Source organism: Sturnus vulgaris, chromosome 6, assembly GCF_052056855.1.
Source record: "Sturnus vulgaris isolate bStuVul1 chromosome 6, bStuVul1.hap1, whole genome shotgun sequence".
NCBI lineage: Eukaryota > Metazoa > Chordata > Aves > Passeriformes > Sturnidae > Sturnus > Sturnus vulgaris.
In genome coordinates, this window is record NC_142248.1 from 18,964,346 (window position 1) to 18,982,652 (window position 18,307).

Below are 18,307 nucleotides of genomic sequence, written 5' to 3' on the forward strand. Positions count from 1 at the left end.
CATAGCATCCTATGGGGAGAAGGTGGCATCCCTCGGTCAACCCTGTTCCCCAGACAGCAGTCGCTTGGAGCAGGTCCGTGGCTCTTCGCAGAAGGACAGAAGTCAACAGGCAGGCTCTGGGAAGTGGCAGGAGGGTGATGCGCTCACACGGCCGGCCGGGCCTGCCGGCGCTGCCGCCCTGCCCTCCATAGGCGCCCGGCGCTCTGCCTCCGCCGCCGCGCCCTCCTCCCGCCCGCCCCGGGCCGCGCCCGGGCTGTGCCGCCCCGGCCGGAGCGCAGCGCCGCGGCGGAGGCAGCGCGCCTCTGCGGGCACGGGGACCGGCGGCTCGCCCAGCCTCGGTGTGCGCAGGCAGTCTGCCGGCCTGCCCCGGGAGGAGGGCCCGGCGAGGGGAGGCGGCAAAGCGGTAGCGGTAGCAACGGAGGAGCCGGCGGCGTGCGCAGCACAGCGTGGCTGTACGACCGGGCTCCTTTCCCGCTGCGCTTGCCGGCTGTCACCCACCTCCCTGTCAGTGTTACCGCCCCCGGCCTGCGAGCAACATGAGAGTAGTGGCTTTGATCAGGTAACGCGCTGACGGAGCGCCTATGTGAGCGAGCGAGGGGCGGCTCGCAGGCGCAGAGAGCGCGCGGGGGGAAGCCCTGCCCGCCCGGGGGTCGCGCTCCACCCCGCGCCACCCGGGAGAGCCGCCCGGCCCTTTCCGCCCGGCCTGCCCGCCCATGCGTTTCCTGCTGCCCGCTTTCCCTCTCCTGGCGACTCGCTCGCAGCCGGCTGCCGGCTCTGCCTGTGTTCCATGGGCCGGCCGCCTCCGAGTGCCGCGGCGGGCCGGTCCCTGCCTGCGCACGGGGAGAGACTGGGACAGTTTCTCCTCTGGTCCTTCCCGTGATACTGCAGGATTCAAGAATAGCCGGTGTCTTGCTAAATTTCAACAAGAAAAAAAACCCAAAAATGACCCCCACAGTCAACCAACCAACCCCCCCCCCCCCCCCCCAAAAAAAAAAAACCCAAACCAAAACAAAAAACCGACACCTACAGTTATTTCGCCCGATCGCTTGCTGTCGGCTATCCCGGTCTCCTGGGTTCTTCCGTCCGCAGCGCGGCGAGAGCCGGAGCCTCCCGGGCCGGCGGCAGCGCCCTCGCCGGGGGCGCGGAGCGTGGCCCGCGTGTCCTGCTCTGGAAAGGGGGTGCTCATTCGCAGTTCAATATCCGGGCGCTTTTGCTTTCTAAATGTCTTAAGCTCTTTCAGGATAGATTTCCTCAACTCCTAACGACAGATTTCTGTAGTATGTCTTTTGCGGGAGATTAAATTTTGCCAGTTTTAAAATGATGAAGCTAGCTCGTCCAAATCGTTGGAGTTGGACACAGCTGTGTTAGGGGTTACTGTGTTTGCCATCCTCCCCCTTCCCCTTAAGTTTTTTGTAAGTTTCTTTGTTAATTTCTGCAGTTCTTGTAAATGTTGGGTTTTTTGGAAATTGACATTTTCTAATAAGGACATGTATGTGCTTTTCCTAAAGAAACAATAGTTAATAAAAAAAGAACAAGCTAGGAGACCTCTAAATGGAAAAGAATTGTGCAGATGTGAGTTGTGTATTTTTATTTTTGAGTTCAGTAGCTATTTACTTGAGCCTAAACATTTAATATATTAAATTCTTTCAGGGAATGTCTAATATCAAGCCTTGTTGAAATTGGGGTTTGGCCACAATTGAAATAATTCCAAACATCATGCAGAAGAGAAAATACAGGAAATGTTGTCTGTTTTTCAAGATTTGCTCAAATAAGGTGTAGGGAAAATCAACTACAATTTTTTATTTTATTTTATTTTATTTTATAGATAAGACTTTGTCTTTCAGCATTATTTACTTTGTTATTCTCTAAGCAGAGGAATGTGTTAAAAGGCAGGATGGAATAAAGTCCTATAAACAGGTTTCTAACACAATTGCTATTTTAATGGCCTATTTTACAAGGATGGATTTAGTTTCAGTAATAGTTTTAAGAAGAGTTTTAAAGAGACATCAAAGTGTCTGAAGTCTTTGTAACAGAGCTAGCCGAAGATCAGAGGGGAAAAAAGTATTTGAAAAATGCTTCTTACTTTTGCAAAGGTCAGGATTATGTATGAAACTACTTTAACCTGTTTTTTTTTCTTGCAGAATGTTGGCCACACTAAAAGTTGATAGTCTTGTTTTAAGGTGGTATTTATGGGGTAAACCCTGCATTTTGTTTTGTGCTAAATCATAGACATTTTAAAGCCAGTCTTCAACCTGAAATATGATGTTTTTCGACTCTTTAAAATTCTAGAATTTTCTTAAGAGTAGGTGGTTATACTTGTCTGTAGAAAGGAATTTTGCTCAGAAGTCTTTTATAGGTTCATATCTTCATGGTTACCCAGGTTTTTTTCTTCTGGTATTTTGTTTATAAGCCTGCCCGTTAACATACTTGCAGAACCCTGGCTGGCCTCCCTTCAGAGCTTTCTACAAAAAGGCCTTGAGATTTCTTTTCTATGCTGGGGATTGAGCGGGGTCCCCCCAGGCTATCTCAGTACTTGCCTTCATCTCTCTTCTGTGGACTGTGCTGAGTCCACCTTCCTCCCTTAGCATGGGCTGTCTGGTTTCATTGGCCCTAACCATACTGTGTTCTATGTTTAATTTGGAAAGTCTTGTAGATGGGCACCATTTCATTTGTTTCTTGATACTGTTTTTAGGGCAATATGCATCTTAAAATGTCTTATTTTATATATATAATGTATGTATATATATATATATATACACATACATATAAATTAATGGAAAAGATTAATGGATTTATTCCAGTGACATTTTAATTTTTTGTTTCAATTTTTTAAAATATGAAAATGTTGTAAACAGCATGGGCAATTATCTATTGTCATACAATTATTTTTCTGAAGTGTTTGTAGCTGAAATCAGAACTAGTGGAAGACTTTTGTTTCTTAGTATAAACTCATTCAGAAAGAAAAGAGTCTTTATCTCATGACTCTGTTAAGCCTGGGAGTTCAAATTATGAAGTGAATACTATAGTTTTTAAGCTATCAAGGATGGTGTCCAAAATTAATGAATGTATTATTTTTTAATTCTTTTCGTGTCTATATATAGGTTAGAAGAAAGCTGCCAGTATGCATTAGAAGAATGTTAAGTAGAGATGGAGCCTCAAAGTAGGAATCTATCATATTTACTTTTTAGCATGGAAACAGAAGCAACTGATTTATGAAAATCTGTTAAGTACAAAAGGATGCCATATTTTACACTTTTTCTACTTCAGGTTTGAGTTACACAGAAAATTAAAGGCAGCATACAAAATTTTTGCATAGATAAAAGCAGGAAATTGAGTGGAAAAGCAGAAATTGAGTGGAATAGCTAAAGGGTTACATTCCTGTAGGGCACTTCCAAGCTCTTGCGTAGAGAGCTAGATGAAAGGGGGAGCTTAATGTTGAAAATTCTGAAGAAGTTTGTTTCAAAATCGCAGAATAATTTTGTTTGGAAAAGACCTCCAAGATTATCAAGTCCCTCATTTGACCCATTACCATTTGTCAATTATAGCAAGTCCAGTCATGTGCCATGTCAGTCATTTCTTGAACATCTCCAGGGGTGATACTGCACCACCTCCCTGGGCAGCCCATTCAAATGTGTGAAATTCTTCCTGACGTCCAGCTTGAACCTCCCCTGGTGCAGCTTGGGGCCATTTCCTCTTGTTCTTTGCTTGTTTTCTGGGAGAAAAGGCCAAGCCTCACCTTGCTCCAACTCCCTTTCAGGTAGAAATAGTGATAGTGTGACCACAAGGAACACAATGGTCTTGTAGCAAGGCCTGCTTGTACTATATGTTCTCCTGTGCATGCCTCAGTGATTCTAGAACAAAATGCAGTTTTACAGGGCTTATATAGATCTCTGTTGCAGTTGCTGCCATGGATCTGTGCCTTGGCTTTTAAAGAAGCTGCATAGAATCTCCAGCTGCAGCTGTACTTTGAAGGCCATGAGCCTGAACATGGATCTTTTAAGCAGTGTGTTCTAGAGCACTCTTATTGTATATTTTAATATTTCTTTTTATATTGATTAAAATCCATAGAGACACTTTTTCAGTTACATCAAGAGAACACGATTTTTCCTCTTTGATAGTGGAAAAGGCTCCTGTAGGTCCTGAGTGAATATCAAAATTAATTGTATCCTCTGTGTTGGAGTATCATCTCTTGGCCTCAAAACGAGGATATGGTTATGTTTGCTTTTACATATTTTAAAATTACTTCTATTTGTAGTTAAATGCAGTAAAAAATTAATATGTTCAATACAGTGTCAACTGAAACTGCTGCCTGTAATAATTAAAGTTTTTGAGAATGGGAAGTATGTTCAAAATGTGGGCAACATATCCCATGAAGGAGAAACGTTATTCCTAACATCGGTTCCATGAGGTTGGAGAAGACCTTTACAATATTGAGTCCAGCCATTAACCTAACACTGCCAAGTCCACCACTGAAATGTGTCCCTAGGCATCACCTCTACATCACAGACCTAATTTAAAAGGATTACTAATCCTGGCAGCTCACTGGAGCAGATTTTGGGTTTTTGATCCAAGTTAACTAGTAATGAGTATAGAGTAATTTGTCTCTGGAGTAAAATACAGTCTTTGAAGAGATTCCAGTGTCAGTGGCTCTTCTTCATGTAACCTCTCAGATTAATAGTAAGATACAAAACTGGTTATGTGCTTTACGGATGGTTACTGTATTTAGGCACTATACCTATGTAGTAAATGTATCATGAAATAATTCTTTTTCTACTGTTTCTATTCTAAAGCTCTTCATATTTCAAAACTTTATAAACAGCTCTGATAATACTTATTTTTGAACAATTAGTCAAAAGTTATAAGGGGCTAAAACTTTTATTTGTACTTTTAATTGCCACTATTTTCTTTTGCAGTGGTGGGAAGGACAGTTGCTATAATATGATGCAGTGTGTTGCTGCTGGGCATCAGATTGTTGCTCTAGCCAATTTAAGACCTGCTGAAAATACAGGTATGAAGGCCACATTTCTTACAGGAAATTGTTAAAAAATACATTAGAAACAACAGAATCACAACCATGCCTGAATTAAGTTCCTTTATATGTTTTTATCTAGTTTTGCATATTGAAGGCCAATACAGAAACTTAGAAGAGGTAGGAAAAAGAAAATGCTATGGAGATGTATTGAGTGTGTTTTTCCTTTAAGAGAAAAAAACAGCCCACAAGAAGATAAGATCAGTTAAAAAAAAAGCTTACACAATTTGAAAATGAGAATATTGATATCCTGGTGGTAAACGAAGGGGTTATGTGAGTTCAGTAGCACAAATGCTAAAAGGTGATACGTGATGTCATCAACCAAAACTAGCACTGTTCTTCTAGAAATGCTCTAAACTGGTTCTAAACTAAATGCTGTAAACCATTCCAGCTGCCGAAAATGTGCCATTGTGCTGCTGCTCATCCATCTCTTTCCATTTCTTTGTGCATCTTTCTCCATTATTCTAACCCAGCATCTGTGAACTGCATTGAGGAACTTGATGCATGTATTTTTCCTACATTTTTCCTTCCTTTTAGGTTGGAATAATTTTTTGATCAGTTCCTTATGGGCTGCACTTTGTTTCTGTGAAAAAGGAAGGGAGAAACTCAGGTAGTCAGTGGTGAGGGGAGAGGGTGAGCTAAGTATTTGTATATTGGGCTAAAGCACAAATTAAAGTGAGACTGGAAAAGCAAGTGAGTTGTTTCTAGTTGGGAGGGGAGAATGCTAAAGTATGTTAACTAGGTTCACTGTTCAACATATGTTAAGCAATTAAGTATGGTATTTGGTAACTGTATAGTAGGAGGATACACAGAAAGGGGAGCAAAAAGGGAGCTGCCATCACAAATGAGTCATGGGCAGAACTGGCAAATGCTCGGAGATTATAGGAAAAATTTATTTTCTGGGTAGCTAGGACATAATAATTGCTAATCTTGTTGAAATATGTTGTCTTCAAACTAATTTATCCACATCAGAAATGTAGAATATTGTCATTAAAATCATAAAATGCTCTCTTTAAGTGTGTAGTTGGAAATTTTATAGAAAGTTAATTGAGGTGCTTCAGGCAATAGTGGATTCTATGCCATTCTTTTTATTTTATCTTGTACTACTGTTGCCTGGAGAGTCTCAATTAATAAAGAAACTGTGTATTCTAAGCTGAATACCATTTAAAGACCTTGTCACGTTCATCTGTGTTGAAATCACTGAATTTTTCTTTAAATCTACTCTTCTGGTCTAGGTTGGTTAGTTGTGATTAGGGATTTGGATTTGTGCAGAACCATATCTGTTGTGTGGCATCAAAGATGACTGACCTAATTCTTGCATCACAGATTAGTTTTTTTGGTCAGACTTTTTTCTTTGCAAGATGTGCTATACAGGTAGACAGCAGAAATGCTTGATGTCTCTATGTAAATTCAGAGAAGGACCAGAGTTACCAATTAGCATTAAAGTAGTGAAACTTGTAATAAAGTGGCAATTTCACCAATAATGATTTATTATTTTATCAATCTGTTTGAAATACTATCTGAAAACATGGTTTATTTTATAGTTTGGGATGTAATTCTGATTTGTGATATCTGCATTTTAGCTGCTTTTATCTGCTAGCTACAAGCTGCTTGTAAGAAAATGTGGTTAATTTTTTCTCATGGTTAAGGAAATAGCTTTTTGTTTATTAAACAATGTCAAAACATTATAGTGGTCTACTTTTATTCTACCTATCCAGAGATAGTCTCCTTTCATGATGACCATGATAACAATTTTAACAGTAAAGTTTCTGTAAATTTTGAAAAACTTATTCTCAGTTTTTCAGTGCAAAACATACTCTTGATCTGAGTATGTTGAAATACATCTGAGTTTGTGCCTCTGACCTCTGTTCCTGTAAAAATTACAATGTGAATAGAAGCAGAATTGGACTGATAGGAGATTTTTTGGATTAAGCAAGAAGAAGAAAAGATACCACAATTTGCAAATAAGCAGCATGTTTGTGACAGATGTCTTCCCCTCCATACGTCTGTTGGGTGGAGAAATCTATTTTTTTTCTTTCCATGTTTATAGTGGTGTTGTCACCAAACATCTGTTTGTGAACTGAAAAATATTAACATTTAGATTTTCTCAGTGCTTTGTAGTATTGTAATTGTTGCAACAATTTACCTAATATGGTTGTTTCTTAATTGTGGCAGGGCAGACTGATGAATTGGACAGCTATATGTATCAGACAGTAGGACACCATGCCATTGACCTATATGCTGATGCATTGGGTTTGCCACTCTATCGTGGTTTTATAAAAGGTACCAGTGTCAATACTGGAAGAGTGTATACTGCATGCCCGGAAGATGAGGTTGAAGACCTTTACCAGCTCATGAAGCTTGTTAAGGTATGCTGATCAAAAACAATTACATAGTTGGGGATAATTATATGGCTTAACTCATTTACAAATTTAAGTACATGATACACTTAGGCTTTTAAGGAAAGCTTTAAGAAAAAACGAAACACTTTTACAGGTTTTATTTCTATTCCTTACTTCTTCCTTGCACTGTAAATATACAGCATAACTATATTCCTGTTCTCCCAATGTAAATCACACTTGTTAATCCTCATTTCAAGCCAAAACCTTTTTCCTATTTAATGAAAACACCTGTAACTGGCGCTTGGCATGTACAGCAAAAAACTTAATTGTGACAATCATCTATAAATAGAATATTTAGGTTATTTTGCACTTGTAAAAATGTATCGCTTGATTACTGTAATAAGAGATCTTTTGGATTTTGTGCATTTATCACTGTGTAGAAAGTAATGTCTAGACATTTCCATTTGAGTACACTTATGATGTGTAAACCAGAATCTGTTATTTGTTTGTATATTGCAGATCATTCTCCAAGTATTACAGAATGTTTTACAATGATAGTTTTGATTCTGGTATCCCTGTGATTATATTCTAATATATGACATAGTCGTAATAACATATATCGATCCTTTTTAGCTATAAAATCAATGAAAGAGAGATGATGAGCCCACTTTCTAAACCACTTAAAATTTATTCTCTGTTCTTTTTCAAAATCTTTCATATATTACTTTATTTCTTCCAATATTAAATCAGATCTCATTGAAAAAAATAGAAAACCTCCTGTTGACTCTAGAGGTTTTCCACAGTGTTTGAGTGAACATGCTGTGTCCATTCCAGCTAATTGTGTTGATTACTGCAGTGCTCAGTACTAAAGCCAATACAATGTTCAGAAAATCATAATTGCTATTTTAAAAGAAGTAAATATGTGATTTTATTGATCAAGCTGGTATAGACTGCTTAATGAAACTTCAGATAAAGGTGTTTGTAGTCTTCATGTCAGGTATTGAATATTTTCTAACTTGCTTTCCTTCATTAAAATGAGAATTGACCTAAATACTTCAGCCTTTATTCTGTATTCAATTAAAAAAAAAATTGCAGATAAGACCTAAGAATGTGGTTTGAATGCAGAGTACTTCCTTATCCATCTTAGAGTCAAATGTTGCATCTTCTAAACGTATTTGGCAAGGAAATCCTGTTCTTCTAATGTAAAATCGAGATCATAGATCTGTGTTGGAGTATGAGATTACGGAACAGTAGTGTAATTGGTACGGCCTCGAGTTGAGCTGGGGAGGTTTAGGTTGGGTAATAGGAAACATTTCTTCACTCAAAGAGGTATCAAGCATTGGAACAGACTGCTCAGGGAAATGGCTGAGTCACTGTCTCCAGAGGCATTTAAAAGTTGTGTAGACTGGGTGCCTAGGGACATGGTTTAGTGGTGGACTTGGCAGTTAGGTTAATGGTTGGACTTGATGATTTCAAGGGCCTTTTGCAACCTAAATGATTCTATGATTATGCTCTAGAGTGTTTCACAGACGTTTTAAATGGAATGTGCATATCCTGCAGTACAGGAATCAAAAGAAATATGATACAGCAGTTTTAAATTATTTTTTAACCACGATAGCATTAGAAATTAGAAGAACTGATATCTACTGTCTCAAAGCTGCATGCTAACAGCTTTCTGCTGCTGGGGAAGGTAATAAATTACTGATCAATTTAATTAAAAACGGGCAAATTAGTGGCAATTAAGATGATACTTCCTCTACGGTTCTTGCTGTCTTCAGAGGAATGGATTCCTGACATAAATTAATGCTAGTGTTAAATCTTGACAACTTCTGCTTTGGAAGTTTGTACATGATAATTATAACTATAGCTGAAAGAGATGTTATCATCGTGTTGTCTGGAACTAACTAACTATTTCTTTCTTGTATAGAAATATTAAGCCCACTATATGATACCTTAAGGTCATAAATATTAACAATAATGTTAGACTTTGTATAGCGATGTCTTTACAGTCCAACCTTGCCATGAAATTCTGATACAAAAGCTTCAGTAAGTGTCTTGCGTATTTTGATGAATAATTGTAAAATTATGAGGGGGAAGCAAACTACAGCAACTGTGGTATTTTAGTTTTAAGAAGACTACTAACTTTTTTTCTATGTCTTAGCAGTAACTTTGAAAGCTTTTTGGTTTTATTTTTCACATTTTTTAATAACTATTGTTTAGTAGCTTCACTATTGAAGTCTTAGTCACTGAGGATTTTGCTTTAGGAGTTTTTTCCCCCAGATGTTAATAGTTTTAAACAGAGAAGTCAATTTGCTTTCTCTTGAAGGGAGGGGATGAATTCTGTGGAAGACTTGTCAAAACCATCTTTGAGTGATTGCAGTTGTAAAATACTGGTCAAATAACATAGTTCTTTTTTTCAGTCAAATGGTTTGGGGCCAAGACTGCAGGAAAGGTGTGCCTAAATCAAAATCACATAGTGTACCTTATTTTCCATTGGCAAAGAATACTTCTATTGCAAGTACTAATTTAGTAAAAAATTTAAACACAACACTTTTTTAAAAATTGTAACAATTGGATGTATACAATGTTTTTAAAAACACTGTTATGAGAACAAGATTTCTAAAGAATTGAATATTCTCTCGCATTTCTGTGAAACTCAGGACAACCGTCCTGCTCTAGTTCATGTGACTCAGCAAGTGAAACTGACTGTCAATGACTATAAACCTATTAATTTTATTGTCACAAACCCAGGTGATTGATAGGTATTAAGGAAATTTCTATCTATTTTTTAGTTGTCTAATGCCATGTTTTAGATTCTGTATTCAGCATATATTGTGAAACATATCAGAGTACTTAGATGTCTAAATGTATCTTGCTATGCAGTCTTCACGTGATAGTAGGATATTTACTTTGTGAGACGTGTAAATCCTGAACTCTGAAGAATAATTTAATCTTCTCTCAATGTTACTCAATAGGGATTGCTGATACCCTTGTTTGTCCATGTTTGTTACTGTCCATATTGGAGATTTTCCCAGCCAAACCTGTAAGCACTAGAGTGTCTTAGTTACCTGAATTATGTTTTAAGGATTTTCTAATGGCACTGTCTTTGAAATGTGATGAGAAACTGTATTTCTTTTCCTCTAGTGGCAAGGAAGACTGGAGCATGAGGGTATTTTTGTGAAACTTTCGTACAGCCTTTCAATGTAGGCAATATTTAACTGTTTTGTCCCCTTTTCAATGTTATCATCATCTTGTTCAAATAGTATAGTAATGTTTTATGCAAGCACATACAGAAGTGGTATTAGATGTGTTGAATATTCGGTTGCTGTCTGTATCTTATGGAACTATAGCAGATTTTTTGTTTAGGGCAGAAGTTGTAGCAGCTTCCAGACTAAACAGACCAATGCAACATACTTTATTTTCAGTAGACAATTCTGTCCTCTTTCAAATTCTTTGCCTTACCTACTCCATAAGTTTTGGCCTTTGTTTGGTAAGTTTCCATTGCTGAAATAATTTGTTTAATTCTTTAACTAAGTAATAATGTCTTTCTTCCAGCTCTTCTTCAAATTTTTGATGACATGCTTAATTACTTTTTTTTTAATCAGTATTTTAAAAGTTGATTATTTCTGTAGTTTTTTTATATTTCCCTATGTTTATTATAAATTGTGCACATCAATTTTTAGTGTATTTTCAGTTTCAACATATTATTTCTGCTAGAGTCCTTTTTGTTGTGCTCTTTGTGGATTTAGAACCCACAGGCTTTCTAAAAGAATGGAGTTCACTTGAAATAAATTTATATATTGGCTCTCAGGACTGAAGAAATATTAATTATGAAATCATTCATTGATCATCAGCTGAAAAATAAATATTAATAGGATGTATGAAACATTTGAATAATAACAGGTTGTGGCACTGTTTAATTTTATCAGTAATGTGGAACAGCATGAAAGGAGATTTATTTTCTAAAATATCATCGCATTCTGGAACAGTGATCTTACAACAGTCAGTCACTACGATTAAGTAACATTTTTTAGTTACAGAAATAAAGAGCTTAATAATGCAGTGTGACTCCTGTATTTAATAATTACTTTCTAAGAACAGAATTATGATTTTTTTAAATGGTTCCAGTCTGATGTTTAGTGAAGACAGAAAGTTAAATTTGCAATAGCAATGCTATTTTAGATGTTACTTAAGATATTTCATCTCCGACAAAATACCTGAGCTGTGTGAGTTCAGGTGGAATAGAAGTAACTTAGATCCTGTCAGTATTCAGTGAAACTCCCTGAGATTTCTTCAGACAACAGTTCTTCAGGGTTGATGAGATGAATGGATGAAATATAAGGTTATTTTGTGGCCTTCAGATAGGGATTAATTCCCTCATGGAACCTAAAACTTTAATTTCCTTTATATTGCTAATCGTCTTCCATGCTAAAGGAATGCTCTTTCATTTACCCTTCTCTGGAATTCAGCTGCTGGAGCCAGTGGGTGAAAAGAGTTCTCAGATTCAGATTGCTGACTTTCTGTGACTTTTGTACAAAGATTTAGGTGCTGTACCAGGAAAAATACATTAATAAATACATAACATAGTATTCTGTCACACTATTGCTTCCTTGTCTTCTGTTACAAGACACGTATAAAAGAAACTGTAAAGTATATGGGAATAATCACTTGGTTTTTAGATGTGTGGTATACATGGCTTCGGTTGTAGCATGTACATGGTAACGACTAGTAGTGTGCTCTTGACTCATACAAATAAGGTTTGCAGAATTTCTTACGAGTCTGGAAGAGGCCAAATAATTACTAGTTGTAGAATTCTGACTGACTTGAAGAATCTGTAATCTGAGGTCCTCAGCATGCCCTTCACCAATTGCTTTTGTAGTTTATGGGTTCTGACATAGTAGGTAGCTTTCCCCTCTCACTTATAGGATTCAGAGAGTTAAGAAGCATGCAGCAGAATTCCATTCTGGTAATGTCCCATGTTTTCATTGCAGAAAATCTGGTCTTTTCCCTGTTATGATTTGAAGTGTCTGTAGATATATGGATTAATTCCTCAGAGTTGTATTTCTCAGCATTTTGGAGAAAGATTAGATTTTACGAAGAAGTACTTTTCTTCATGCTGAATTTTCAAAATAATCACTCCTCCATAATTTTTTTTGCCTACATTGTGATTGTTGCAAATCACTGTGCCCTTGATACATTGATAGATTACCTCTATATCTAATTCAACAGTTGAAACACATAATTTTTGTATGGCAAGTGAAATTATACCATAAGTATTAAAAAAAAACTTGTAAAAAACTTCTATGCCCAGTTAAGGGAAACCGTGATAGATAAAACAATAGAAATTACTGACAGGGGCCTTTAGTAATCATGTAGATTTAATGAACATTTGGGGACCACATCTTGTAGCTAAGTTCTTTTTGTCTTTAGACATGCAAGTTAAATGGGAATTTTTAGAAATTGTGTGAAGTGGCTGCCTGCAGTGACAAGAAATAATAACTGTGCTATTTGATAAAATAAGAATTTTTGGGGGGGAGAAAATATTTGCTGTGTTTTTTCATAGTCTTGGTTCCTCCTCCTTTTATAATGAGTAAATTTTTATCTGCAAGGATTTGGGTTGCCCCTTTGCCCTCATTGTATTAAATGACTACATTTTTTAATTTACTTGATATTTTTTCTTTTAATTAATTCTGGATTGGAGTTCCATAACTTCCTCCACCTCGGGAATGACTGTTGCCATTAGCAGTGAATAAAAGTGTGAATGAAGGGAAGAGAGTAAAAAGTAATTGCATGGTTACATAGTTATTGGAGTGATTTAAGCAGTGTAAAAATTATGTATCTTGTTTCATTCAAAACACAGGGTTTATGTAGTTGTTGGGGGAGTTTTATATACATTTTAAAATGAGATGGGAACAAGGAGATTTTTATTAATCAACAGGATGCCTGGAATTCTGTATGTCTCGTCTGACCAGTTCAGACAGGGTCAGGATTGATTGATTTTTTTTTTTTTTTTTTTTTAAAGAAGGGGATCTTTGGCAGTATCTTTGAGGTAGTTTCTTACTGTGAGAAATGTTGAGCTCTATGTAAACAAAAAAGTCACTGTATTTCTCCCTGTTAGGTGTGTGGAGTTGTTTCCACTCACTCCCTGTCTTGTTGTGTTAATACTGAATAAGCAGAGACAGTCAGGCTGGTGGTGAAAGATGGTAAGCAACCCTGAGGGCTTATTCTGGTCAGTTTGAAACCTCTGATTGCCAGGTTTTCCTAATTTCCCATTTCCAGGGCATCTCTAGTGTGACCTTGCCTGCTGAATATGATGTTCTGGGTTGCAAGATTCTCACATGCATTTGGGAATGGGCAGCCAGGCATTGTTTACAGGACGCCAAATGAACTGTGCACTCGCAGCAAGTTTGATAAACACACATTTCCTCCTTTTATCAGTGAGATTGCAGAATGTGAAGTATGAGTTTCCAGTTTTACTCATTCCCTTCAGACCTTTTCCTGTTTAAAAACTGAATCTCACTAATTGGATGATGATACATCCTTGGATTTTGTTTTGCTTTTTTTTGTTATTGTTGCTTTGAATTCAGTTTACTGGTCACTGACATTTATTTCAGTGCCTACCTTGACCAGGTTTGATAGACTTCAGATAAAAGCTTTCCATTTGTTCAACACAGAAAAGGTTCATCCCTATAAGTGTAAAGTGAATGCTAATTAACAGTAATGACTTCTAATCACTTTGCTTTTATACTCCTTTAGGAGCACAGCTATTATCCAATGCAGTTAAGTGAAATGCTTGTGTATGAATCAACAATGCTGTATTTCTTCTCGCAGCTATTGCTCATAATCAAGCTTTGAATAAATTACGATAGTAAAATTGGTTTTAATGTGTTCTATTGCATAGGGAGAAAGGAGCCTTAAATATCTTGTTAAATATCTTGAATATTTAGAGAGTTAACTAGTAACATTTTGGCATTCATTATTGTAGTTAAATGGAAAAATGGATTAAGATGTTTAAGTCAATTTTGTAAACATTATCAAAACTTTTTTCATCGTTTGAATTGTATTTAACTGATGTGCATAGATACAACAGTCTCTGAAGAAGCCCTCTTTGTATCCAATTGCGTGTCTCTAGGAATGCACTGCAAATTTCTGCCTTCAAATATAGTTAAGTTTTACATAGAAGGAAGATGTTTTATACCTTGAGAACTTCACCTAGTGTCACAGAGTATATGTAGTAAGTTAATAGACATTTATGCATTTCTTTTATCAGTACTGTGCATCTAACAAATTGCTACCTTTTTTTACATGTATGCAAACTACTTGTCTACCTGCAATCATATGCACTTAAAAAAGGTGTATAAAAGTAATACTAGTGAAATTTTTATCAATACCTGGAAACAATAAATAAAGAGGAAACTTTATTTTAGCATAACTATACTGCCAGAAACAATGCTAATGAAAAGAGATTACTAGACTGGTAGAATGTTAAGCAATTTTAAAATAATTCTGGTTTAGGAGCAGAATTGGGCTAAAGTCAATTTATATGAATTTTAAATTTGGCAAACTTTTCTACTTAACATTGCATATACAGGGCCTGTTTGGAAGGCAGAAGTGGCAAAGCCTGGATGAAACCCATTTCTGACATGAACATTAGTTTTTGTTATAATTTTTTATTAATAAGCTGCTTGAAACAATTACTTAAATCACTTAGAAATTCTAGGTCTCAGTGTCTGTGAGGGAGCTGAGGTCTTGCTTAGCCAATATATTTATGTTGTCTGGTTTTGCAATTTCTAAAAAAATTTAGGTTTTCTTTTTCTGTGGCAGTTTCCTTTCATGTAGTACATCTGTCTTTGCATGCTTAGAGACACAGTTCTTTCACAGTTACCATCACAGTTCTTATGGATGTGGATGTGAGTGAGTATCCACAGGCACCGTCTGTGGTTTTGATTTTGTTTGTTTTGTTCATTCATTCACATAGCTTTAGACAATTTTCTGGTATGTTTCATTTGCTTGAGCATCTTCTTTGTTAATATTTTTTCTTTGGTTTATAATGAAATCATTGCTTAATTTAATTTCAAATTACCTTCCGTGTACTCTTTAAATGCAAGTTTGAGTCAGTGTTCATAAAAGTCCTGTGTGGTTTTTTTTGCTGCTTGAGGGTTTTGCCACCACGATGTGGAAAAAAAAGTAACACCTTTCTTCTCTGAAGTCGCATTAAATGATTGATACTATCTATATCTTATTTCAGTGCTTCCGTTTCTTAATTGGCATCTTAATAATGTTTTTAAAATATAAAAAATGAAAAATACAAAAAACATTAGCTGTTCTGTACTGTTCCGTAGCTGACTGTTCTATATTATTTGCAATTCTCATTAGGCATTCCTAAAATACATTTCAAAATTTATTAGTGCTTAAAAAATGTAATTTGGGTTACTTCTAATAAAATAAGATCAAAGGCAAACTTTCATGTAAACTAACTGTAAAACATTTATCAAATTTGTTTTCATAAATATTTGTATCTCTGAAGCTATATAAGTTATATAAAAATAATTTTGCATAAATTTACTAAGGTATTTTTGCTGATTTATATAATGTAATTTCCCCTTTCATATTAATTTCAAACATACAGCAATTTCAGGGTTACATTATTTTTAGCTGGACACTTGCTGGTTTTGATCGGTATATTTAAAGGTAATTCTTCTGGAAAGGGTGGGATTTAATCTGGTTTATATTGCACCAGTGTTACTGCTTTCAAAATAGAAATGATTGATTTGTAATTGTCATGAAAATGAATAAAACAGAACTGGCCTTTTACATTATAAAAGGCCTGTATAGTGTGAAGATATTCTTTCTGTTGATAAATTCTGCCTGTGGAAGAATTGCATAACACTCATCACTCATTTTCATATTGATTATAAGTGGGATTCCAGTAATAGGTTGCTGTTTGCAAAGGATAAGGCGGTACTATGATTAGTTACCTTTTCCATAGAAAGCACTACAAAGGAAAATGCCAAGTGTGTGCACTGCAGTATTCCTATCAGCCTGACAGTCTGTTACATGAACTTTTCTTTCAGTCCATTTTCCTTCAGAAATACAGCTTCAATGTTCTTGCCTTATTATTGTTTTAGGTTTAGTGCATTTGCATGCGCTCCTAACTCCAGATTCTTTCTTTAGTCAGTTATTTATTTTCCTGACAATCTTCTGTACTTGGGCCCTATCACCACTGTAACTCTTAAAAACTGATACAACAGTGCCCTCTGTAGTTTCTTCCGAAATGGTTGCTACCTGCAGCTGGTTTTGAGCATTTAGGTAAAGAACAGGATGTTTAGACCTATTTTTAGCTGAAAGAAAAGCCCCTTTTTTCTTGAGGAAAGATTCTGATTTTTCACTGACTCTTTCATATGCAGAAAGAAGGGAACAAAAGAGGCTGTTCTGACTCATCTTCTAGGTTTACAAGATCTTCTGTCATTATCTAGTGCAAATCTGAAATTTTATCAGGCATTCATTCAAGGCAGTCAAAATGCCTGGATGGGATTTTCTGAGTTTTGTAGGCTTTCCTGAAGCTTTTGTTTGAAGTGGAGCTTCAAAACAAAATAATTTTAAATGTACTTTCTTTGTGCTTGCTGCTTCTCCTAATTTAGATCTTACATGATCTACCAGGGAGTAAAGACATGCTTGCCAGCAGCGCACCTAAGCTTTATTAATGATGTTGTTTTAATTCACACAGTGACTGAAGTAATTGTTGTTCATTAGCATTGATTTGTCTCCAAAACTCATTTACAATTTAGATTTCTCTTTTAAATCATTGAAGCTTAATATGCAAATAACTTTTTAGTCTGTGTTTTCTACAGAACTTGTTGGAGAGGTTCAGTATTGAACACACATGTTCCCTGCATTCACATACGTGTTCATTCACACCCATGAGCTGCCATTTAAATATTATAAACTGCAATAAAAAAGAATGACCTTTTAAAAAATAAATGCTTTAACTCCAATTAGTTGCTTCTGTAACAGCATCATAAAAGTCACTCTCTGAAAAGTTAAATGGCTTACTTTATGATGGGGAGTGTTAATGTACATGTAGAACACACTCTTAATGGACTTCCATGAAATGAAATTCATAAGTCATTGCAGTAAATTATAGTTAATGATGTAACCATAGATGACTATTCAAAACATTCCTGTATCTCTAATGATTTGTGTAAAGCACATGACTGACCACATGCCTTAGTTCATTTGGAACAGTAGATGGATAAATGCATGAGCTTTCTACCTTTGAAGACCCTTTCTTCTGTGTAACAAGTGGTAAGAATTTTGGTGGAATAAATAATACATCACAAACCACTTGCAATATTTGAGATATGGTGTTAAATGGTGAGGAGGAGTAATTTAATATTAAATTAGGAAGTGAGATCTTTCAGAATTGTAGTGTGTAGGAGCTTTGATTTTTTTTCTATATTATAGGTAGTCACTAGCCTGTAGTCATATGTCTGCTTTTTGCCACGGGATTTTTTTATACTGAAATGTTACTGGCAGAAGCAGCTGTTATGGCATAATGCGCACCGACTAATCCAGAAAATAGCCCATATTTACTATTTACTATATTATATCCAGTAATATGATGAAATTTCAGAAGTAGAAATGTTACCTATGTTGTTTGAGTAAAGCAATTATTACTCTTCTGGCAGAAAAGTAAAGTGGTCAAGTAACTCTACAATAAACATAATTTGCTTAAAACTACTTTCTTTCACTTTAAATTTAACAGAAACTTTGAATCAAGCCCAATTCTTACACCAATTGTATAATTATTGTTCGTCTTAAATATTGGGGCTGGGTGGAGATCTTCGTTCATCAGAGGGTTTTTATGGTAAAGCAGGTGGGGTTTTTTTTTAAACAGTATAGTCAAACAATAGATTTTTATAATTTTTAAAGTGAT

The 18,307-nt window shown here is 36.4% G+C and overlaps 1 protein-coding gene and 1 long non-coding RNA gene across 22 annotated transcripts in view; one reads left to right on the forward strand and one right to left on the reverse strand.

Moving 5' to 3' along the window:
- LOC106861509 (uncharacterized) overlaps positions 1-1,150 on the reverse strand; it is a 228,744-nt gene extending 227,594 nt beyond the window's left edge. For 17 of the 21 annotated variants that reach the window (XR_015804530.1, XR_015804519.1, XR_015804525.1 and 14 more), the window contains exon 1: positions 1,028-1,150. This is a non-coding gene — a long non-coding RNA (uncharacterized LOC106861509). The remainder of the gene's footprint in view (positions 1-1,027) is intronic. The other 4 variants (XR_015804531.1, XR_015804528.1, XR_015804512.1 and 1 more) reach the window with 1 other exon arrangement.
- The window catches only part of DPH6 (diphthamine biosynthesis 6), a 188,378-nt gene continuing 170,365 nt past the window's right edge, over positions 295-18,307 (forward strand). Inside the window, exons 1-3 of the mRNA XM_088167211.1 lie at positions 295-559; positions 4,914-5,008; positions 7,205-7,398. Of these exons, the coding sequence (XP_088023337.1) occupies positions 537-559; positions 4,914-5,008; positions 7,205-7,398 (312 nt within the window). The 5' untranslated portion in view covers positions 295-536. The remainder of the gene's footprint in view (positions 560-4,913; positions 5,009-7,204; positions 7,399-18,307) is intronic.